At 42.1% G+C, this 24,290-nt stretch overlaps 2 protein-coding genes across 3 annotated transcripts; one reads left to right on the plus strand and one right to left on the minus strand.

The window, feature by feature from the left end:
• Positions 1-1,312: 1,312 nt before the first annotated feature.
• On the plus strand, positions 1,313-13,975 carry dgke (diacylglycerol kinase, epsilon). The gene is made up of 11 exons (XM_044188739.1): positions 1,313-2,389; positions 2,823-2,982; positions 3,112-3,231; positions 3,396-3,539; positions 3,715-3,872; positions 4,440-4,488; positions 4,667-4,780; positions 4,957-5,028; positions 6,326-6,453; positions 6,597-6,708; positions 7,559-13,975. Exons 1-11 carry the CDS (start codon positions 1,938-1,940, stop codon positions 7,778-7,780), a joined length of 1,731 nt encoding a protein of 576 aa, XP_044044674.1. The 5' UTR covers positions 1,313-1,937; the 3' UTR covers positions 7,781-13,975.
• On the minus strand, positions 13,805-22,063 carry LOC122872643 (E3 ubiquitin/ISG15 ligase TRIM25-like). 2 transcript variants are annotated; one of them, XM_044188740.1, is made up of 8 exons: positions 21,028-22,063; positions 20,185-20,800; positions 19,597-19,692; positions 19,209-19,442; positions 18,365-18,545; positions 17,851-17,916; positions 17,323-17,502; positions 13,805-14,508 (listed from the first exon to the last, which is right to left on the minus strand). In XM_044188740.1, exons 2-8 carry the CDS (start codon positions 20,779-20,781, stop codon positions 14,384-14,386), a joined length of 1,479 nt encoding a protein of 492 aa, XP_044044675.1. In that variant the 5' UTR covers positions 20,782-20,800; positions 21,028-22,063; the 3' UTR covers positions 13,805-14,383. The 2 variants fall into 2 exon arrangements, with proteins under 2 accessions (XP_044044675.1, XP_044044676.1); XM_044188741.1 differs by having other exon boundaries at positions 18,377-18,545; positions 21,028-21,945.
• Positions 22,064-24,290: the final 2,227 nt, after the last annotated feature.

The raw sequence follows: 24,290 nt of genomic DNA on the forward strand, positions 1-24,290 counted from the left end.
TTACTGACCAGGTAACTGTCAGCTGTAGATGTGGGGGTCAGTAGGGGCCCAACAGCAGATTTTTGCCCCTGGCCCCACAGTTTTAATGTGGCCATGGTTCCTGTTTGTGACGTGAACAGATTAAACAGTTCACAACAAGTTCCTTCGCATTGTCCAGTGCTGTTAGAATAAACTCTTTTCGGAACAAGGATCCTGAAGGTTTCATCTCATCTTAAAATGTCAACACATTTATTTGAATTTGAAATCACATTTATTTACTTGTTACTGTGTTTAAGCACTTACTTGCCTAAGTATCGGCCTACGCTGTTTTTATGTTTTATTTATTTATTTCAATGCTGGATTAGAGCACTACCAGTGGCGTCCGAAGAAAGACGTCATTGCGCGTCATTGTTTCCGTTTCAGCTTCTTGCTGCCCCCTGTGCGTTACGCATGCGTCTCCAGTGCCGTGTGCACTTTAATGATCATGTTGCTTTGATTCATTCCTGTGGCATATAAAGCTTTTGTTCCCTCAACGTGATTATCTAACACGCTATGAGCTCACGATGCAGCGCAAAGCGCATGCGTGCCGTGGAGCAGCAGTATGCACGGCAGGCGTTCAGAATCAGAGATGAATACGTGAGAAGTAACCGCTGTTATTTTCCGTGTTCGCTGAAACGTCATCAAGCAAACGGGAAGTAACTGAGATTTTTGGTCCAGAGTATTTTCTCTTTAGAGAGAGATGTTTTAAATTAAGTAGAAAGAAAATAACGACTTTGAGTTTTTTAAGCCTTAATTTTGTTACTACAAGTCTACAGTAGTCTATGTATTGTGGCTGTGCCTGATAACACATAAAAGCTTACTTACGAAACATTTACAATGGCCATGTTAATTAAATGCACTTGGCCACTGGTGGAAAGTAAGTACATTTAGAAAGTACTGTACTTAAGTACAATTTTGACATTTCACATTATAATTTTACATTAACAAACATTAGATAAGCTTATAGAATACAATACAGAACCCCTTAAACTCTCTAAACTCGTATGTTTTAATTTAGATAATTGTTGAGGTCCAATATTTCATAAAGATTATAGCTTTCCGATTTGTGTTGCAGAACTTTATCATCTCAAGACCCCTCAGGTTTATCTTGCGACCCTTTGGAAGGGCCCAACCCCTGGGCTGGGAACCACTGGACTAAACCACCGAACTTGTATAAAGTAGTTCAAACTAGCTCCACCAGTAAAATGCTGCTTACACACAGCTGCATCAGTATTTGCAGTCAAATCTAATAGTCATATACAATAATATATCATACACAGGGACATTTTTCTGCAGAACGAGTACCTTTATATGTTGCTGATAATACTTTTGTACTTTTACTGAAGTAGGATTTTTATTTTCGAGTATTCTGACATTGTTGTATTGCTAGCTACTTTTACTTAGGCTAAGTAAAAGTTCTGAATACTTCTTCCACCACTGACGGGGGCAATTCTGCAAAACATACTTATGATACATTTTGTTGCTAATACTTAATTTTATTTAGGTCATATTTTGAATGCAGGACTTCGTATTATTTTTATTTCGTGGTGTGGCTATATAAGGATAGGAATTCCTCTTCCCGCCACTGTTTGGACGCTGTACTGCGCATGTGTGTTTTCCCTGTTGGTGAACTGACTTATCTTGACATGTAAACACTCTCTGATGAAGCTATGGTAGCGAGGTAGCTCATTGGTCCAACGTCACATCGCAGTCTTCTTGTTTATAGCTAGTTAGACGGGGAAATGTTCCTATTTAAGATGAAATTGGTGTCAGCATCCGGCGGCTGTCCGTGAACATGAGTGTCGGAGGGAAAACGTGGCGTGCGTCCTGTCTCCACTCAGTGTTGTTTACATAGATCCTCTCTTTACTGATTTCCGCTCATTAGCATCACCCGTCGCTCGCGCCACCGTCCAGCAGCGATGTACAAGGAGGGGGACGAAGTGCATGACGACTGCGGCTCCCGGGAGGAGTGGACGCTCCTGTTCTGGACCTCTCTGGCCGTCATCGTCCCGGTCATCATCACACTGTGGTGCAGCGCCCAGCGCTCCAAGCGGAAAACGCACATGAAGGATTTCTTTCGCAAGAGCAAGCACGGCTGGCACTACACAGACCTGTTCAACAAGCCCACCTACTGCTGCGTGTGCTCCCAGCACATCCTCCAAGGGGCTTTCTGCGACTGCTGCGGCGTGTGCGCCGACGAGCAGTGCCTGCGCCGGGCCGACCGGAGCCTGTCGTGCAAGGAGATCCTGGCCCCCTCTAGCCCTGACGGAGCCATGGGGCACCGCTGGGTCCGCGGAAATGTCCCCCTCGCCAGCTACTGTGCAGTATGCAAACAGCAGTGTGGGACCCAGCCGAAGCTCTGCGACTTCAGGTAGCGTGGGTGGTGCTACAGGTGCAGCCGCATGCGTATGAGACCCACTTCAGTGTGTATACTGCACATCTGCAGCTGCGCTTGTGCGTTAGAGACGTGTTTTTGTTTTTTGTTGCTGTTTTTGCACCCATGAAGAGCTCCAAGGCACAGTCTGACAAATAGATGGTTACCTACACATTGTCATTTCATTTTAATCTGTCTTTAATTTGCTCTAATGGACTGCTGCTGCTCTCTGGGATAGCAGGGCACTAGCTGGCCTAATCTCATATTGTCAGATAAATTACTCTGCAAAATCCTAATAACTACAGCGCCAGAGGTCAGAGACAGACCAGCAGCTAGTAAAGATTCAGGGTCTTGCTCCGTTCAGCAGCATTCGCTTTTGTGTGTTTTCCTGCTTTTCTAATAGGTTTGTGTCCCTCTGTCCCTGTCTCAGGTGTGTGTGGTGTCAGGCCATAGTGCACGATGACTGCATGGACAGCCTGGCAGATGCAGACCAGTGTGACCTGGGCGAGTTCCACAGCCTCATCATCCCTCCTCACTACCTGTACCGTGTCAACAAGCTCCGCCGCAGGCACCCCGACGAGTACAGCAAGGTGCTGAACATATCACTGATGATGAGTTGTTGGGGGGCCACAGTGGACTCATACTGTGGGTTTTATGTGGTGTCCCAGAGCTGTCATTTAAGAAATGTTGGTGTTGTGTGTGTGTGTGTGTTTCTGTAGCTGGCGTCTTCCTTTGGCAGTGGCTGGACTCCAGTGTTGGTCTTGGCTAACACACGCAGTGGTAACAACATGGGGGAGGCTCTGCTGGGAGAATTTCGCACCCTTCTGAATCCTGTGCAGGTCAGTCTGGAGCTTCTCTTACTTTGTCCCAGTTCCACTAAGTCATCCTTCAACGCTCCCTTTAGTTGTCTTCTGTTTTTTTTAAAAGCCTGGGGATGAGTCAGGATTTAAATTTCTGCACAAAACATGACCTGAACCTGTCATTTCTCTCGTCTTTCCTCCAGGTGTTTGACCTGTCTGAGTTGACTCCCTCCAAAGCCCTCCAGCTGTGCACCCTGCTGCCCCCCGGCAGTGTTCGGGTGCTGGTGTGTGGGGGTGACGGCACAGTGGGCTGGGTGCTGGATGCCATCGATACTATGAAGCTGAAGGTGAGATGGGACGGTCTCTGAGCTATGAGAAGGATTTTTATTACATTTTATAATCGTTTGTTTTAAGCGCTGCAATGTGACATTGCGTCTTTCTTTATTGTGTCCACCTACGTACCACCACTTCTCTGTGCCCAGTTATTAACACACCTGCTGATCTTCTATTTTCCTGCGTCAGGGCCAAGACCAGTTTATGCCAAGGGTGACCATCCTGCCCCTGGGGACAGGAAATGACCTTTCCAACACTTTAGGCTGGGGTGCCGGGTATGCCGGAGAGATCCCTGTGGAACAGGTTCTCCGTAACATCCTTGATGCCGAGGTGGTCAAAATGGACAGGTGGGGCAGTAACAGTGTTTCACAGTATGATATCGTTTCATCAGCTTATAAATTGTTCTGTTTTATTAGTCTTACATATGTGTTTTGTATGCAGTGTTCTTCAGTCTAGAAGCTATGGAAGATCTTGATATGTCAGCAGCTTTAGAGGTTTTTTGTGATGAAATTGTTTTCTGGGAATTTGAGTTTTTTTTTTAAAGACTAGCGGGAAGTTCAAGAGTTCAAATTTGGACATTGTGGGTATTTTACAAGCTGGTTCCAGTATTTTCAGACTCTAGTATATGAAAATGTTAGCCAACAGTACATAATTAAATAAAGGATTCAGTATTTCTCCGCCAGAATTGGCTTTAAATTAGCATTGAGACCTAGGGAAATAGAATTTATAGAAAATATAATTGAACTGCTAACCGAATGAATAAAATGAAAATGTCTTTTTGCTGTTTGGTCACAGTTTTCTGAGGGGGAAGGGTTGCATTTGGGCGGTCTTGGACTTATGACCTCTGCATTTCTAACAATCGCCTTGTTAGTGTTTCTTTTGTTCCTGCTAATTACCTGCATAATGATTTTCAGATGGAAAGTGCAGGTGGCTTCAAAAGGTCTCTACTTTCGTAAACCAAAGGTGAGTTTGATCTCTAGTTTTGAATTATTTTTTATCAAGCAAGACGCGGCCTATCTATACTTGCAGACATGTTGTTATTCAGGCTTTGTGTGTTGGGGTTTGCTGTGCAACTGATGCCAGCCGGCCCACTGACACACTTAGCAGTACATCTAAAGCATATTCTGCTCGTCCTCCGCAGGTTCTGTCTATGAACAACTACTTCTCCGTGGGGCCTGATGCTCTGATGGCGCTCAGCTTCCACACGCACCGCGAGAAAACACCCTCCTTCTTCTCCAGCCGCATCATCAACAAGGTCAGGGAGTTTGAACCGCTTCATTTGAATACTTAAATCATGTGGAAATATTTACTGAATTTGAATATTAATACAAAGGCGTTTACTCTGAATATGCTGGCTGTCTGTTTCCTCTTTGTCAGAAACATCAGAGAAACCAAGTGCCAAGTATTAATGCTTCTCTTTCTGTTCCCCAGGCGGTATATTTCCTGTATGGCACCAAAGATTGTTTAGTACAGGAATGTAAGGATCTGGATAAGAGGATTGAGGTACAGTAGCCTTGTTCGAGTGATAAAGCTTCATGCTAATTCTGTCTTCACCTATGCAGTTCATGAAGAGAAACAAACAGAATTAGCCAATGTTTTCACTATTTTCACTCAAATCAGGAGGCTCTCTGCCTTTTACCAAGCTGTCGCTATAGGTGTGAGGTACTTCTTGTTTGACTTGCTTGCTTAAACATGGCTAAAAAAACCCACAGTAATAGAAATAGTACACTCTTTTTAGTTTTAGTTTAGTTTCTATTCTGTCTGGGCTTGCTTGTGAAAATGACTTCTTTTCTTTTCTTTTTCTGGTCGACGAAAATAATAATTTTTCTGGATTTTACTTTGAGTTTCTGGAACGGACATTCACTGATAAACCCTCAACCTGTATGTTTGTAATTTGTTTAATCTGTATTTTGTTGGCCATTTCTCCACAATGCCCAGGGCATATAGTAAGGGCAAATATTATCATAAAGACTGGAAAGCCTAGCTCGTGCTAAAGTTTAAAAAGTACACCTACCACTCCCCATAAAACTACAACATGTCACTTATGTGTCTTTGTTTGTGTAAGGATTAAACATATAACATGTTAATTAGCGAGCTTTAGCGGTGCAGGTAGAAGTATTTTTGAACTTTAGTGAGAGCCAGGCTAGCTATTTCCTCTCGCTTCCAGTCTTGATGCTAAGCTAAGCTAACTGAGTGCTGACTCCAACTCCATATTTACTGCACAGAAGAAGAGTGGTATCAGTCTTCTCCTCTAACTCTCAGCAAGAAAGCAAATAAGCATATTTCCCAAAATGTCAAACTATTCTTGTAATACATAAAGATGAACTGTCACTTTAACAATCAAAAATTCATTTAATGTTCTGAATACAGGCTTACCCACACCCCATCCTGCTCCCCTGAATGTTTATTATAGTTCAATCATAGTATAGTTATAGTTTTTCTTGTCCTTATTTTTCTTATTTCAACTTTAATACATTTGTGTTGTTTATAATTTGTATTGTTACTAATTAAATTTCTAGTGAAGCTTACTTCGAAAATGTACCGTTTAGTGTATTTTTCAGTTCTAGCTTTCAACTCAAAATGTCCTGCTCACTACATACCTTGGTCACTGTTTATTAGCCAAATATAAGGGATCTGTGTCCATTTACATCCAACATTGAATGACCAAGTTGAAATATTAGGGCTATGTGTGATTTCTGTGAGAATATTGCTAGGGCAGAGTAAGACAGACTGTCAATACTGTGTGTGTGTGTGTGTGTGTGTGTGTGTGTGTGTGTGTGTGTGTGTGTTCCTACCACAGCTGGAGTTGGATGGGGAGAGGGTGGCTCTGCCCAGTCTGGAGGGCATCATAGTTTGTAACATTGGCTACTGGGGTGGAGGCTGCAGACTCTGGGAGGGTATGGGGGATGAACCCTGCCCCCCCACACGGTAAGACATGCACTGGCATACGGGGCAGTTAGAGATAATTATTGCTGTGAGCATCAATTAATCGGTTGTTAGTCATCAAGTGCTCCAGGTTGCCATGGCAACTAACAGCGAGCAGCTGTGTTGTTTCCTGTCTCACCCTGCAGGCTGGATGATGGTCTGCTGGAGGTGGTGGGTGTGTTTGGTTCCTTCCACTGTGCTCAGATCCAGGTCAAGATGGCCAATCCTGTACGGCTGGGACAGGCCCACACTGTCAGGGTGAGGCAATAACACACACACACACACACACACACACACACACGCACGAACACGGTTCTGCCGCAGCGCTTCCTGTTTACCACAGTGAGTGGGTATGGACAAAGACAATGAGGGAGTCAGATTAGTTTTCACTGCCATTTGCCTCGTCAGTGAGAATCTAATCTTAACTAAGATAATTACACGCGACGCCACTCAGCTCCTGCATGTGCTCAAGTCCTTTGCTTGTTTTCACACCACCTCATTCTGTTCTTTACATGGTAATCTTAAACCCTTCAGGAAAACATCCACCATTAACCACTCTCTTAAAAACACTAGAAAACAGCGACTGGTGGTGTACGTCTATGATGTATTTCCAGGTCAAAAACAAAAAAAAGTAGCCTTACAGAGACAAGTGTTTTCAAACAGTGAAGGTTCCAGCTGCCACCTCCATTGTTTTCACTGTAAACATGATGACAGTCTCAGTGCGGCCATGACCGCCACAGGGGGCACAACAAGGAAAAATATGGAGGAACTAAATTTCCTGGTATTTGAATACCTTATATAGTCATGTACAAGGTTATCAAAACATTCCTAACCATTCCTTTAATGTTAGGATTTAAAGCGATTTAAAATCTTACCTGAGGAGAGAGATTCAGGTGGATAGCAGCAACCTGTAGCATAAAGGAAAACGATGGGTAACCTCAGATGTAGTTGTAGCCACAGCTACAGAGTTGTGACCTTCGGTCACCAAATAAACAAAAAAATATAGAACAGAAACATCAGTGAGCACGAGTATTGACAAGATACAGATATCCCCTGCTCAGTATACGGTATCCTATCCAAGTGTCGGGTGTTATCTTTCCCTCTCCAGCTGGTTCTTAAGAGCTCCAAGATGCCCATGCAGGTGGACGGGGAGCCGTGGGCCCAGGGTCCCTGCACCATCACCATCACCCATAAGACCCAGGCCCTCATGCTGTACCACAGCGGCGAGCAGACGGACGATGATGACGACGAATCCAGCGCCTCTGAGGCGGAGAGCCCCACCCCTCACGACTCGCCCAGGCCCCCGGGGCAGGCCGCCACTCATGCGTGACCCGCTCCAAACATCACGTGAACATCTTATCTCAGTCTTCTTTCTGCAGCCCAGTTTCTGTTAATCCCTCACCTGCATTTGCAATGGCACTTACTCGCCCTCCTCTAACACACTTCATCCTCAAATCACGTTGATGAGAATAGAAGTTACAATTTTCCTGTGTAATCATTTCATATCTTTTCAGAGAGCTCACAGGGGTTAGAAAGGTTAGTTTGGAATTGGGCTGGTGTGATTTGTTTTTTGGTCTTTTCTCTCCACACTCCCGGTATATTGTAAACCAGAGCTCAGGCAGTTCCCCCTCCACAGGCGGGACAGTCCGGAGGAGGTGAATGTTATGGAGAAAGATTGCGGTTTATTTGCACTGATCCCTTGTGCCATAGATATCTATAGTCGACTATACTGTATTTACAATTGAATGCATAGTGCAGCCCTGCAGGTATCAGAGCCATTTTTAACATTACCCAGTAATGTTGCCCAGGTTCAACTGACCAAACCCCCACCAAGCCATGTCTAAATCAACAGCAGGTGATGAAGTAGTAAAACAGGAAAGAACAGTACTGTCACAATGAATGTGAAGTGGAGGTTTGGCTGAAGGTACATACAAAGCTTTATTGCCCATTAGTCATTTTTTATTCCAGAAAGAGCACAAACAAACAGCTAGTAGACTCTAGTTGATGGTGTGTGAAATGTTAAACTGTACAGAATATCTGTTTTAAAGTCCCCTTTCAGGCTCCTCGTCACAACGTTGATAGTTTTTAAGTGTCTCCTGCATTTGTCACCTAAGATAAGGCTTTGAAATGTGTGTGTGTGTGTGTGTGTAGGCCAAAAGGTCTCTGAATCGCGTCGAGCAAGGGCTCTGTTACAACTGCAATGCGTTTTTAATCACTGGACATTGATGTTGGTTTGTTTACTTCGTCATTCACTGTCTTCAAGTAGCTCGCAAAACTTTTAGATTTTACTAAGATGCTAAGATACAGTCTTGAAACTATGTTTAACTTTCCTGTTAAGAGCTATAGGAAATGACTACACTTTTTTATTTTGGTTTATTTTGAAAGTACCGCCAAGTAACTTGTTCAGAGGAATAATGTTGTCTCGTGTAAAACCTTTTGTTTGTCCTCTTCTTTACGTAGTTCCTCCTGTTTACATATTTTGTGCTGCACTGTTTTGGCACTTACGCTGATAAATATTGTACACTGCTTAGGACATAGGACACACATGAAACCATAATGTTGACCTTTGATGTTGCTGCCAATAGTGATAACTGCTGATGAGATTAAGCTGTCCCATGTTGTTACTTTACCTTATTCAAGTAATCCTCGTGCATTACATCATTTGTGTTTTACCAAATAGTCACCATAAGGTGGCAGACTAAAGACAGTATTTTCTGTAGAGTTCTGTTGAGTCTTCTACTCAAATCTCTACAGTTTAATATTAATACCATCAGAGTTACTTGCATGTACTTTTCTGTGTAGTGTTCAGGTGATATGGATCTAACTGTTGAGTTTTATTGTTGCATCTTTCCTGCACTCTACATAATGTGTGCGTTTGTGTTTGACTGTCAGATAGCCTACTTGTAGGGAAATTAATTTTACCCTTTGAGGTGGTCCTGTTTAGTGCAGAATGGTTGCCTGTTGCTCACAGCCATATCAGAGAAGTCTGTAGAATGTTAGTTTGTGCTTTCTTAGGAACCCAGAGCCAACTTGCTGCTCTTAAGGCTGAACAGGGATCCGTTTTTAGCCGCGTGATGCCTATGCTTTTGGAATATGCACCTCCTTGGCAGGTAACCAAGCCTCACGGTTTCATCACCCTCTGTTTTGTTTGGTGAATGTCTTCTTGCTCAAGGACACCTGTTTAATCTTTTACCTTAACATCCATGTTTACCAGAGGTGTGTGTGTGTGTTGTGTTGCACTGAATTTGCTTAAATGTAACAGGGTTTATTGGCAGGTTTTTAGCCACGCTAGCAGCATGCCTCTAGTGAAATATCTTGATAACTGTTTGATGAATTGTGATGCAATTTGGTACAGAGAATGAATCCTAATGATTTGTTGATTCTGAGCATTTATTTAGCTTCACCAGCAGGTCACAGTTGTGCTTGTCAAACACTTGATCATTGTGTCAGAACTACTGACGGTATTTCTCTCCGCCTTAGCTGTAGTTTGATACTAATTCTAGTTAGCATGCTAACATGCTAAATATTAGCATAATACAGCCCTACTGTACGCATGACAGCACATGCTAACATGCTAGCTATCTGCTTAAATCAGAGTTGGACCTAAATACAGATGTTGTTTTGCGAAACAGCTTAAAGCTGCACTTGTTTTTATATTAACAATGGATAATGTGAAATGGGTCCCTCATCGTGTCAAACCCAGAGGCAATTATCCCCAACTCTGCAGGTCCCTTCAGATTTCCAGAATGTTCTTCTTCTGTTGAGTTTTATGGCGGTTGGCATCCACAAGTGTTCACAGTGTAAACCGCCAGTGTCCACCCAAAGTGATCCCACTCACTACATTGTCCATTCTATTACCCAGACTCAATTGTCTGAGTTGGTGCAACATCTAGATCCTCTCCAGATATGTCCACATTGTTCAAGAATCTCCTTGCAGCGTCCAGCACCATCTTAATCCTTTCCGACTTCCCCTTTTATTTCAGCAGCACAATTTATACCCATGGCAGTGAATGCCAGAAATCATTTTTTGTCCATGCAGATGTTCTGATCAGCTCCATTCCCTTTCTGCTCCTTTTCCTTTTGCACGGCCACCATTTCACTGTTTCTCTCCATTCTCTTAGCAGCTTCAGCGTATGATGTTGCCTTTTCTGCTCTGCTCTTTTACTTCCCTAATTCTTTTTGGACACTGTGCCGATCCCGTATGGTGATTTCCCTCGCAGTGCAGGCACATAACTTGCTCTTTTTCCACTTTGCACTTCTCCACATTACAGTTGTCCTTCCCACATCTCCTGACTCCTCTACATACTGCAGCAACGACCATATTCCTGACAGCAGCATCATCTGAGAGGAGCTCTGTCATCTGGCCTCACCCTGGAACACACATAATCAAGATACGCTCTTTCCGGCAACTCCCCCTCAAAAGTTAAACACACTGAATTACTGTGGTCCTTCTTCTTTACGTCTGTGTGGGAAGCAAGTCACACTGCTGTGATCTCCAAATACATGAATCTCGCCGGGCTCTGTCTCTCTGATGCTTTGATGCACAATCAATGATAACCATCCCACTTCTTGTTATCCTGACCGATCGTACATCTCCAAGCTTTCCTCCTACAACCTTTCCGACCTCATGTGGATCCTTGAAAATCCCGTCTGTTTGTGTCACAGCTAACAAGATACGTCTCCTCTTTCCTCATTGTCTGACTGGAATCACTCGAATTACTCTTACGTTTCTTTTTATCTTCAAATCCTCTTGTGTCCTCGTTGCTAATTCCGCGCTGTGATTCCTCCTCTGACCTTCCAGAGTGCTTTAGCATCTTCCAGTTCATAGTTTTGGTTTTACGGCTCGCAACTTCTGCTTGAACTTTTCGTTTAATCTCACCACTCTCATCAACCAAGTTAGCAGCAGCAGCAACAGGAAGCTGTTTTTAAGCAAAAAAAGTTCTGCTAAACCCACCGTATGCTATGTGCCCAGCACAAACAGCACACAGACATAATAGCAATTGGCTAGTTGCCAAAGACCTTGGGAGATGTTAGAAACCAAAACAGAGCTAAAGAGAATGAATAATGTACTTAACAGTTGTCAGGTTGCCAGAAACATGACTTCAAATTAATGATAATGTTGCTCCGTGTCTGCTGGATGCTTAAGTAGGCTTCTGTTTGCTAACATATTTGGCATAGCAACTTTATAAGGCCAGAATATGTCAAACGTGTGGGACGCTCAGCTTGTTGTGTAGTTATTATGCAATGTACAGCTGAGCCTATGTCCAAAAACGGCCGTTGCACTGAGGATAACACTTGATTTAAGTAACAGCATGGCCTTTTTTTCTGGCACCACCATGGAAATGTTTTGCCCCACTAGTGCTGGATTTAATATTAAAGTGGTCTCATTTTTAAACCATCCAACAAATCTGTTTCCTGGTGTGCAATGACTGTTACACGTCACAGGGTTGCTAGCATGGCTAAAGACTTTTACTTGTTTTACTGTTGGGTTGGAGGGACATGACTGTGATGTTAGTGTTTTGAATGCTCCCAATTCAAAGCATTCAGTTTTATTATTTGTTAAGTCTTGGCAGATATAGAACAGTATTTACAGTGGCTTCATAAAGTATTCAGACCCCTTCACTTTTTGCACACTATTGTGTTGTAGATTTCATTTGAAATTGATAAAATTGCCATGTTTCCCCATCAAGCTACACTCAATTACCCATAATGACAAAGTCAAAGGATGTTTTTAGAAATGTCTGCAAATGTGTTACAAATCAAAAACTGAAATCTCATCTCATTTATATAAGTATTCAGACCCTTTGCTGTGGCACTCCAGATTGTGGTCAGGTGCATCCTGTTTGCTTGAATTATCCTTGAGATGTGTCTAGAACTTGATTGGAGTCCAACTGTGGCAAAGTGAATTGATTGGACGTAGTTTAGAAAGGCACACAGCTGTGTATATAAGGTCCCACAATTCACACTGCATGTCACGACAAAAACCAAGCCATGAAGTCCAAGGAACGTCTTTAGCCCTCCGCAATAAAATTGTGGCAAGGCTCACATCAGGGCAAGGGTATAAAACCATTTCTAAAGCTTTGAGTGTTCTCAGGAGCACAGTGACCTCAAAAACTGAAATGGAAGAAGTTTGGAACCACCAGGACTCTTTTGGCCAAACTGAGTAACTGGGCAAGAAGAGCCTTGGTCAAGGAGGTGACCAAGAACCCAACGGTCACTCCAAGAGAGCTTCGGAAGTCCTCTGCAGAGATGAGAGAACCTGCCGGAAGGACGACTATCTCAGCAGCACTCAATTAGGCCTTTATGGTAGAGTGGCTAGACGGAAGCCACTTTTAGTAAAACGCATATGCCAGACAGCATTTCAAGGACTCTGAGAGCTTGAGGAAAAAAACTTAGACTTCTGGTCTAATGAGACAAAAATGTAACTATCTGGACAGAAGTCCAAGCACTATGTCTGGTGAACACCAGGCACTGCTCATCACCTGGCTAAAACCATCCCTACTGGTGGCACCGTCATGCTATAGGGGTGCTTCTCAGCGACAGGGACAGGGAGACTGCTCAGAATTGAGGGATGGATGAATGCAGCCAAATACAGAGAGGTCTTTGAAGAAAACCTGCTCAAGAGCGAACGCACCCTCAGACTAGAGCGACGGTTCACCTTTGAGCACAACAATGACCCGAAGCATACAGCCAAGACAATGCTGGAGTGGCTTCGGGACAGGTCTGTGACTGTCCTTGAGTGGCCCAGCCAAAGCCCAAACTTAAACATAGAACCATAGAACATCTGCGGAGAGACCTGAAGAAGGCATTTCACGGACGCTTCCCATCCAATCTGACGGAGCTTGACTGGATCTGCCAGGAAAAATGGGATAAATTCCCAAATCCAGGTGTGCAAAGCTTGTAGAGACTTACCCAAGAAGACTCTGCTACCCAAGGGGCAAATCTGCAAAAACTTCTAAAAACATGTTTTCACTTTGTCATTATGGGTGTAGTATGAGTATGTATGAGTGTAGACTGATGGGCAAACATTGCAATTTTATTCATTTAAAATTACATCTATAACACAAAGTGTGCAAAAAGTGAAGGGGTCTGAATACTTTCTGAAGCCACAGAGACTCAATTTGGCAAGGCCAAGGCCAAGGCCACTGTTGTGTGTGTGTCTGTGTGTGTACAAAAAATATTTCATTATTAATGAGTATATATTTGAATATGCTTACTTTTTTGCTGTCATATCTGTAAAAGTAAAGGCTGATAAGAATGTGCCGAAAACATGATAATTAATTTCATTTTGACTACGATATGGTCAAAATAAGAGGCCTCTGCTAAACGGGAATGAAAATACAAAGAAACTGTCTGCGTGAAAATAAGCTTTTATTGGTAACAATCATGGAAAACATAGCTGTTAATGAAAGAGGTTATAGGTGAAATTGTTACTGCAGGTGACAAACTGATTTTGATTGAACTGAATGTATTGAAGCGATCTTTTGAATTTTAAGACATTCCCATAAATATTTTCATATATAAACCATGTGTCTCTGTGTTTTAATTAAGTTCTATCATAAATTACTTAAATAATGGGGGGGCTGCTGTTATGATTCACATTGACATTATTATATTGGGATGTGTTAGCATTTGTTAAATTGGTAAATGATTGAGCTCAAGTTGCTTGGTGATCACTTCCAAGCAACTGCTACCACACTTGCACATAAATATGTCATCATATAAACAATCATACAGTACATATCTATAGTGACTATTATGTAAAGTAATGCTACTAAGTGCCAAAGGCTGGCTTTGTGTATGTATGTGGATACTTTTTATTTAAACACTTATAAAGCAATAGAATAGGGCCATTACCTATCATGTGATTAACAATGAGTCTCAGTGCCTCATTGTATTAGGACTGCAGATGCAAATACATATGTTGCTGCATCTACTTATTTTTTTTTGATTTCTCTGATGAAGGATGGCTTCTGGGATTGTCTTTCTTGGAGAAATCAGATCCTTTCGCACTTGGATTATTTTCTCCTGGAGCATTGGGGGGCTTTCTGTCTTGTTCTGAAGGATAATACACAAGAAGGTTTTTTAGTAGTTCGCCCATAGTGTGAGGGTTTTGCCACTTGCCATACTGATCCGATATCGTATGTGCTCAAATTTAATTGAATTCTGTCAAGCTGAAGTACAACAATGTGAACACCTGAATGTGTAGTTATTACTGAAAATGTATGTTTTCTGAAGTTGCTCTTGAAGCTACAATTACAAATGTAACTGGTCAAAAGCCTTCAGAGTTTGCCAACATCTTGGCACACAGGTAATTCAGGTAGTGCAGGTGTTTTTATTAGAACGTTCAGTACTACTTCTACTGTTGTCCTGGGAAAGGCTGCAGACAGGCAGGTGCTACACCTGTGACACATGGTAAGCAAGCTAAACTGACATGATTTCTTAATCTGAGGAAGTTGGAACATTTCCAGTAAAACAACCGCACCTCAAACTAGCCCTGAGCACACACCTGGAGCAAAAGCTCAGGTACAAACCCACAGGATTCAATTTCATAAATGCAGAGCACGGTTCCGATTCAGAACAAATAATTTGTGTGGCCAGTGGTACAACATTTTTCATCAACTAAGAAGTGAAAATTCAGAGAAGCTGTTCAGTGTTGTGTGACAGATAATTTTACAAAGTTTAATGCTGGCACCAAACAAAAACTGAAAGTAGCAAAACTGTAAACAAAGATCTTTGATTCTTAGCCACAAAGCCACTCAATTTCTTATTTGTCTTATTTTAATATGTCAATGTTGAATCCATATCTGGTTAAGATGTTATATCACTGAAGTCTGAGAAATACATACACGTAGCCTGGTAATAGTGTGCATGGCCAGCAAAAAACACATTCATGAAATAATATTTCAGTGTGTAAAAGAATATTTGATTGTTTATTTGTTAGCATCTCCATTTGCTGTGCCATAAAGCACAGCTAGTCTTCCTGGGGACCACATTTAAAAACATACATTAAACATTACAGTCAACACAAATGGTAAACATAATACATATATTAGAGAACAACATTAATATGTATGAGTAAAAACGAACACTGTATGTATGAGTATATGTGTATGTATGAATTAAAAGCTTTTAGAGTTCCCAGCAAAAACTACAAGTCCCCATATGCATAGCATCATACAAATATGATGTTCCAAGGTGTTTCCTTATTTGCTTTTTAATTTTCTGTGTTAGTCAATAACAGTGGTAAAGAATTCTGTGTTTTCATTGCTTTATATACTAATGTGCGTTTAAGGAAATTAGTGTTTGCCTTGGGGAGTGAAACCGACCTTCTGTTGCCGGTCTGGTGGAATATGTATATGACTCTAAATTGTGTTTTAATTGACTCTACTGATATGATGGAGTTTCCATGATTGAATGGAGAAGAGCAGCGATCATCCTGTCTTCAACTTTAAAGCCATTTCAGGCGTAAGTAAATGCTACTGATGTTAGTACTGCACGGACACTGGAGAGCAAGGTGTGTCGTTAATTTAGCGTTCTTTAATACGAGAGGTAAATCGTTGGTAAAAATGGAATACATAAGTGGGCCTAGGCAGCTCCCTTGAGGAACCCCACATTCCACAGACACGCTATCTGAGTAACTTCCATTAAAGAAGACTCTCTGCGATCTATTTACCAGATAGCTTTCTATCCAGGCAGCTGCAGATGGTCTAAATCCATAACGAGCTTTTCAAGAAGCTTGTGGTTAGTACCGTCAAATGCTGCCGTAAAATCTAATAGGACTGCTCCACAGATCATTTTGTTGTCCATATCTCTGTACCAGCCATCTTGTTATTTGCAGTAGTGTGCCTGTAGAGTGCCCCTTTCCATAAACAAGCTGGAAGTTTGTTATCAGATTATTTACTGAGAGGTATTCTTGTATTTGATCAAATACTGCCTTCTCAAAGATTTTACTTAGTGCTGGTAACAAGCTAATGGGACAACTAATAGGGCCACTAAATGTTTTCCTATCTTTGGGCAGTGGAATAACTTTTGATTCTTTCCAAGCCCATGAAAAGATCGATTGTTTCAGGCTGGTATTTAGTATGTGACAAATTGGGCGTGCAATATAGTCTATAGCCATTCGAATCAGTTTGTCATCTATATTATCAATCCCTGGTTGTTTGTCATTACATGTTAACTTTATGAATGTATCGCCTTTTTCCACTTTTAATTCACTGAACTCAAAATGGCAGGGTTTATCCCTCATAAAAATTTGTATGTTAAAAATGGATAAGCTATTGTGTGTCCCATGTAATAATTCTTTCCTTAGTTTATACTGTATACCTTGCTTCTGAAGTGATCATTCGTGTAATTTGCTTTCTTTGGGTTTTGTGATAAAGGTACCTCCACACTCAATAAATAGTAGGTTGTATTTCTTCCCAATATATTATTTTGTGTACTCCAGAACTGTTCCCATCATTCTTTGTTCTGCTTAACTGTAGAACATAATATTGTTTCTTTTTCTTTTGATTAAGTTTCATGACATAATTCCTGAGTTTACAGTATTTTTGTCTGTCAGTTATGCAACCACTTTTTTGTGCTGTTTCCTTTGTCCCTAAGCACACAGCTAAAATAACAAAGGAGTGGCTTCAGAACAACTCTGTAACCATTCTTGACTGGCACAGCCAGAGCCCTGACCTAAACCCAATTGAGCATCTCTGGAGAGACCTGAAAATGGCTGTCCACCAACGTTCACCATCCAACCTGATGGAACTGGAAAGGATCTGCAAGGTCTGCTACACTGTCTTTCTGAATTTGTTAATCACATTGTCATGAACAATATGACATTTTAATATTGTGTGTTTGATTGTACGTTTATGTCTTACTCACGTGCCATAAATGGAGGACCCCTATAAAAGCCTGGTGACTGGCCCTGTGCATGCTGGGATCGATTCCAGCCTCCATGTGGTCCCATATAGCGATGAACTATAGGAACTGGGTGGAAGTATGGCCTGATGGGTGGACGACCTGGACTGTGGGACATGGGCTGTCTTTCCTGCTCTGGTAGTTCTGAAACAGAGAAGGTGAAAACAGAAGACATTTTGTACACCCATAAGTGTTTTATCACATTGTAAAGAGTCGTGTGTTACAAAATGCTTGTCAAATTATTTTACAGTTTTTTTACTCCTATCAAAGCACATATGTGCTTGACTGAGATGTATGAGGGTATTTTATCAAAACTTCTGAGCTTTAGTATGCACACTACTCACACTTAGTTTTTTTCTGTCACTGTTCAAAGCTACGCAGGTACGTGTGTGAATGTTTATCATACACAAGAGCAGATATTTTATTATAGGTACATGTTGTACTGAATTTAGATTTTTTGCTACGATGATACCTTCATAGAGATGAACATACCAGATTTCAGCTGAGATCCAGTATTTCCAGTATTTGCAGGTCCTGAGACAGGAACTGCTTTTTCATCTGTGAATGGTAAATAGACTGCATTTATATAGCGCTTTACAATTTGCCACTCATTCACACACACACACACACACACACACACACATTGATGGCAGCAAGCTACAATACTACCATCAGGAGCAATTTGGGTTTCAGTGTCTTGCTCAAGGACACAGGAGGACAGGAAGAGCTCGAGATCGAACCACCAACCCTGCATTTACTGGACGACCTGTTTTACCTGCTGAGCCACAGCCCCTGAAGATCCCAGGTACTCAGAATTTCAAACAGTTAGCCCACCACCAAAGAACACAGCATCGATAAAGTCAACATTTGATTTAATTTCCAGTATTTCCCACATGACACAGACTCATGCAACAGTGTTAAGTTCTGCGACAAAAGTGGACATGATTGGCTTCATTATTCTTTCATAATACATCTGCAAATGTAAAATCCTGCACTGTAAATGTACCTGCACATTCACCTGGTTTAAGTATCGGTAGTCTGGCCTCAACAGGCTGTTTAAGGATCTCTGTCAGATTCTCCTTCAGGGCAGCAGCAAAGCCCTGTGTTGCTGTCACCTTCTTGGAGTCCAGGCTGATTCGAGGGGTGTAAAGGTCAAACTTTATAGCCTTAGGCAAGTTAAATGAAGCCTGTGAGGAACAAGGGAAAGAAAATTAATGGGATGTGTTTTTTCCCCAAGTCGTGCAAGACCTGGCTGTAATAAGTGTAGGGTCTCTTTTTAAGTATCACTGGGGGGTGCCAAAGTCAGAAATGTCCAAATTAGAGCTGTAACTAACGATTATTTTCATTATCGATTAATTATTTTCTCAATTAATCGATTTGTTAATAATTCAAAATAAAAAATTGACAAAGATATTTAATTCACTATCATATATCACAGAAAATTCTCACATTTCAGATGATGGAACCAGCAGCAAATGATTGATCAATTATATAAATAATAGGCAATTACTTTTCTGTTGATCGACTAACAGACAAATCGTTGCAGATCTAGTCAAAATTATACACATTTGCTTTCATTCGTGGCTTAAACATAGCATGCACCCAAATAACATACAGGCCAATTCCCCTGTCTCGCCTCAGCCATGCTGTCTCAAGAATGCATGAAGAGGGGCCCTTTAAAATACATACGAATATTCCAAGTGCATACAATATTGAGACCACTTTCCTCATTTTAATTGTGATGTCTCTCTCTACAGTCTATTCTGTCTCATTTCTCTTTAGGCTAAACATTAATTTCCCTCCCTTCTCCCCTCCCCTACTTTATCTTTCTGTGACAATGTTCATCCCACCTGTAGAAAGGCCAGGGTATGGGATTGACTCAGCAGACTGTCTAGATCTTCTCTGGCTTTTCTCATCTTCTCAGAATTCTCAGTTAACCTCTTTATGAGATCCTGCAGTTTCGTCTGGCCAGTCTCCAGCTCGCAGTCCACCTCATGTTGGGCCTTGAGTTCCTCTTGGGCCAACATATCCCGCATCTGCTGATACACAGCTGCCAATGCTGTCTTCTTTTTGGTTGCTGTGTCCTAGGCAAGGACCATGAGAGGAGCCATAGATGAATACGGGGAAAAGACAAACGGACATTATGTAATTGCCATCACATTTTCCTTTCTATATGAATCATTATTTAATTTGTTCCCAATTCTTGTGAAAAACAGGAAATGTAATAGGTAAAAATACCTTCAGCTTGCTCTGCGTGTCATTCATTTGCAACATAACAGTCTTTGTCTTCTCAATCTTCCCGTCCAGCAAACCCAACTTGTCTCTGAGGTCGTACTAAAAGACAGATATAGAACATAGCTTCAGTACACAGAGAATTATGTTTTTGTACAGACTCTGCTCACCACAGTCTCAATGGAAGGCCTACAGCACAATGCAAACAATGCTTTTTATATTGCATTTACACCATCTGCATTATTCCTACTCTTTAAATTGCAGCACAAGTGTCACCTTCTTAGGACTAAAATATTGCTAAAATGTATTATAACAACAGTCTAGTGTAACAGTCTTGAATGACTAAGTTTTTTACGTTTTAATGATCAAATTGTAAATTACTCGTTTCCTTGATAGCTGGATTAGGTTGGGTTAGCGAGTAGGTTGATAACCGCCTTAAAGGAACAGTTCGACTTTTTGAGAAAAACACTTATTCACGAATAAGCATACTTCTCAAAATGTCAAATTATTCGTTTCATAAAACCGATTAGGCCAGTCTGATATCCGGACTGTAGTGAGACTGGTGTTATATACTGAATACTGAGACCCACAAACCTCTTTCAGGTTCCTCTGCTCCTCAGGAGCCACGAAGGAGCAGCCTTTGTGGACTTGCTGGAGGCAGAAGCTGCAGATTGGGCGGCCATGTTGGGTGCAGAAGAGCTCCATCAGCTTGTGGTGGTCCGGGCAGATACGCTCCGAAAGGTCGCCTACAGGCTCACTCAGCTGGTGGAGACTAAAGTTTGGGTTTTCCCGGTGAGGCCGCAGGTGCTCCTCACAGAAAGAGGCCATGCAGGTGAGGCAGGTCTGGGACGCCTCTGCTTCCATACATGTATCGCAGCGTATGACATCCTCTTTCTCGGCTTTGCTCTCCTCTGCTGTCAGGCGGGCCTCGCTCTTGGTCGACCTCAAGTTGAAGGTCTCCACGACGGTGCTGAGGACCGTGTTTTTCTTCAGCTCCGGTTTGGTGGCGAAGTGGGTCCGACACTGAGGACAGCTGTAGGAGTCCTTCCAGGTGGCCAGGAGGCAGTCCTGGCAGAAGTTGTGTCCGCAGGGGATGGTCACCGGACAGTCAAAGGTACTCAGACAGATGCTGCAGGTCAGCTCATCCTCCAGACTCATGAGAGAAAACTGACTCTCGTCCACTTCGGCCATGATGAAACGTCAGGTGAGGCTACGAGGGAGAAACGAAACTCAACTTCACAAGTACCAAAACCAAGTAAAAAACGTTCCATGCCACTATTGTGTTTTTATTGAATGTCTGGTGTTAAAATACTGTTAGCAAAAAATAATAATAATTCAAACACAAACTCGATTCTTATCGCATTAAATGTAGGCTGTAAGCCACTACACGCACACAGTCTGTCTATACAATTAATAATTCATTTTAAACCCACGTACCTTTTGTGCTAGTGCAGCTAACTCCAGCTCACTGGCATAAATTCAGACAGTAACTGTGTTGTCTCTGGCTACATAACTCATGACCACTGTCAAAGCCACATCTCTCTCTCTCTCTCTCTCTCTCTCTCTCTCTCTCTCTCTCTCTCTCTCTCTCTCTCAGTGATGTGTTGGTCGCGAACGAGTCGGCTCTTTGGCTCCTTTAAGTGAACGATCGGAGCCGGCTCCCGGCTGCCTCTCCCTGAAATATTAGTGAATGCACAATTGAGCCTGTTCAGTTGCTTCATGAACCAACTCGGTTTTACGTGTGCTTTGTTTTGCTATTACAGTAAAATCTATATTGCATTGGACTCTATTTGACTCAAGTGTTTTATTGAAGAAGAATTAAACAGCGTGAATAAGTCACGAGTTATGAGGATATAGATATCTTTTATGAGTAAAGACCTGTGGATACCACTCACTCAAAGAGGCAGAAGAAACTGCAGGGTGAGGTCTGAAGGGACAGGTAGTTTAAGGGTTTGCTGAGGAGCCAAACCATAAATAGTCACTAAGAGGTCTACGGGGCAGTGACTACTGGCCAGAAGTGAGAAATTGTGCATGAATGTAAGCTGCAGCAAGAGTGTGGATGAGTAATAAATTTTGTGTGTTGAGTGAATGTGTGACAGGCCATATATGTTGAAGTTAAGTGTAAAGTGCTAGCAATTGTGTGCATGAATGGAGAAGGAATTGTATGTGTTACATCAGATGGAGTGGATCTTTGAAAAATGTTGAAACGGCAGTTTGCGCTTTGAATTAGTTCTGTCTCTGTCCTGATCATGTGCCATTTTTAGCTGCAATCTTGTGTGTGTGTAAGAGTGAGGGAAAAGAGTGAGAGAGTGAGAGAGAGAGAGAGACTGAGTGAGGGAGGGAGCACTCCATGTGATGATAGTGTGAGATAGCAAAAATATCTGAAAGAATACTTGATTGGCTCATAAATGTGCCTGCACAATATCAGAAAATTGTCTCTGATCAAATTCAAGTCACAACTTATTCAAGTCTCAACTCTGTGTAATTTATCTGTTCTCAGAGTCGACTCACTTAAACTATATTTTTTTTTAAAAAGAGTCAAAACAAGACCTACATATAAACTCCTGCTTTTCACAGCTGTTTTTATAGCTATTCTCAAACTGTGCAGGAGAATTTGTCTTAGAATTGATTCATTCTTTTGCTCCTCATTTCTCCTAAAGGGGAGATTGGGAGAAACAGATCAGAATTCAGTGATCTTCAAATGAGAGGATGATTTATTTCTGATGAGACAGAGAAAAGGCTATTGTGGGCAGCAATTTTTTCCTCTGGGTACTGTTGAATTGAAAAAAGGATAAAGCAAATTAAAGAAACAAATAGGGGAGTAGCAACAGAAAATATATGTATAGAGAAGATTGGGTGCATTTTTGTAGAAAAATACTTAAGTGACTCCAATGGAAGAGACATATAATTCATTAGAGGAAATATATGAAAGAGGAAAAACTGTGTAAATTCGGACAAATCCTTTCCAGGCAAATTTCCAAGTCCACTTTCGACAAAATTAATCAGAGCGATAAGAAAAATTGGAAACATACAAATTTGTAGTTGGAATTGGAAGATTTGCTGGCACTTGGCAAAGTGCATTGGGGAAATCTACTGGCAGACTACAAAGATTATGTCTGCCGGTATGGGGGGTGTACAGTTACAGTGGAAACTGAACTTTACACACCAGAGCATGTGACAATAACTCAGTTATTGCAGAAAGAACTCTGTAGGTCAGCTTTCCACGCACTAGGACAGCTAAAAAATCTCAGGGGTCAGGGGTCATTTTTCTCAGCCTTTGCACATATATTTTTAGGGCCCTCTAACGTCATCACTGTCCAGTGTTCAAAACTCCACAGAGTCCCCAGTCTGGATCTTGACCCAGCCCTGCCGAGACACTGTCCACCACCACCAGACCCAGCGACTCAGCCAAACCAGACGTAGTAGGGGCCGTGGGGCTGGACATGAAGGGAGAGGATGAAGGAAAAAGAGACAAGATGGTTGTTTCAACTGCAGCAGCGATCAGCATTGGGCCAGGGACTGTCCTAAGAGTCAGAAGGGCCAGGGCGGCCAGGAGGAACCAAAGGGGGACCAACGTGGTGCGGGGCTTGGGGATGGATCTGGAGCAAGACAATGGCACTAGGGACAGTAGGAACACTGACACCAACACATAACACCTGAAATTGACACACTACAATTAGTGCAAGATACTGATTTAGCATTAAAAAATAAATGTGAACTACACAATCAATGCTTGCTATGTACACACACATAGCTTTCAAAAGTATGCCCCAGGTCTCAAGCCAAGCTGTCACATTTCGACTTAGGAGCAGCAGTCAGCAATTAAGACCACTGACCAAAGCCCTCCTCCAAAATTAAGTGGGAGGATGTATGATGTTCTTTCTTGTGCGTAGCTTTAATATGAGATATCAAGGGAATCACTGTGTCAAGGCAGTCCATGTTGCCTGCACAAATGGTTAAATATGACCCCCATTCTTTGTTATATGTGTACAAGTGGCACATAATAAAAAGAGCAACCAGTCACACTCTGCTCGAGCAAGCACAGACACATACATGAGCAAGGGAGGAGACCCCAGATTCCAGTAAATATACCCCCAACAGTAGATTGTCAAGTTATGAAGTATTGCTGACAAAACCTAATCCTAATATCATCCACTGTTCTTTTGTAAACCCTGCCCAATTTATGATGACGCCTGGTGAAGGAACGACTCACGACTCACAAAAAATGCGCACTGATGATTGTCCGATCGTTCCGACCTGTGAGCAGACCCTCTGCCACAGGCTGAATTGTTTGTTGATGGTCCTTTATACACAAACCTACATAGACTAATCTTACAGGTGCAGCAGTAATCAGCTGGAACCCTTCCACAAATTAGTTTGATACTGTGTTGGCCATTTCTCTGCTTAAACTGCAGAACTCTATGCTCTAACTGAAGCCTGTGAATACGCCGCTGGAAAAAACACAACTGTATATTCTGATTCTGCTTATGCTTGTGGAACTGCACATTCCTTTGCTAGAATTTGGGCCCAAAGAGTTTTTCTTTATGCAGATGGCACACCAATTGAACATAAATCTCAATTATAGGACCTTTTGTCCACCATTCAGTGGCCTGCTAGCCTGGCTATTGTGAAATGTGCTGCTCACACACAAGGCTCTGGTTTGACCTCTAGAGGTAACAATATATGACATTGACTAAATG

Source organism: Siniperca chuatsi, linkage group LG3, assembly GCF_020085105.1.
Source record: "Siniperca chuatsi isolate FFG_IHB_CAS linkage group LG3, ASM2008510v1, whole genome shotgun sequence".
NCBI classification, from domain to species: domain Eukaryota; kingdom Metazoa; phylum Chordata; class Actinopteri; order Centrarchiformes; family Sinipercidae; genus Siniperca; species Siniperca chuatsi.

What these genes read in the sequence shown, in the direction of transcription:
- dgke (XM_044188739.1), top strand. Translation starts at nt 1,938, where the DNA reads ATGTACAAGGAGGGGGACGAAGTGCATGACGACTGCGGCTCCCGGGAG. An exon ending in ACCCCGACGAGTACAGCAAG is followed by an intron (nt 2,983 to 3,111) that starts GTGCTGAACATA and finishes GTGTTTCTGTAG; the next exon opens with CTGGCGTCTTCCTTTGGCAG. An exon ending in GACAGGCCCACACTGTCAGG is followed by an intron (nt 6,709 to 7,558) that starts GTGAGGCAATAA and finishes TTCCCTCTCCAG; the next exon opens with CTGGTTCTTAAGAGCTCCAA.
- LOC122872643 (XM_044188740.1), bottom strand. Translation starts at nt 20,781, where the DNA reads ATGGCCGAAGTGGACGAGAGTCAGTTTTCTCTCATGAGTCTGGAGGAT. An exon ending in ACACGCAGAGCAAGCTGAAG is followed by an intron (nt 19,443 to 19,596) that starts GTATTTTTACCT and finishes GTCCTTGCCTAG; the next exon opens with GACACAGCAACCAAAAAGAA. An exon ending in TAAACCAGGTGAATGTGCAG is followed by an intron (nt 17,917 to 18,364) that starts GTACATTTACAG and finishes TACCATTCACAG; the next exon opens with ATGAAAAAGCAGTTCCTGTC.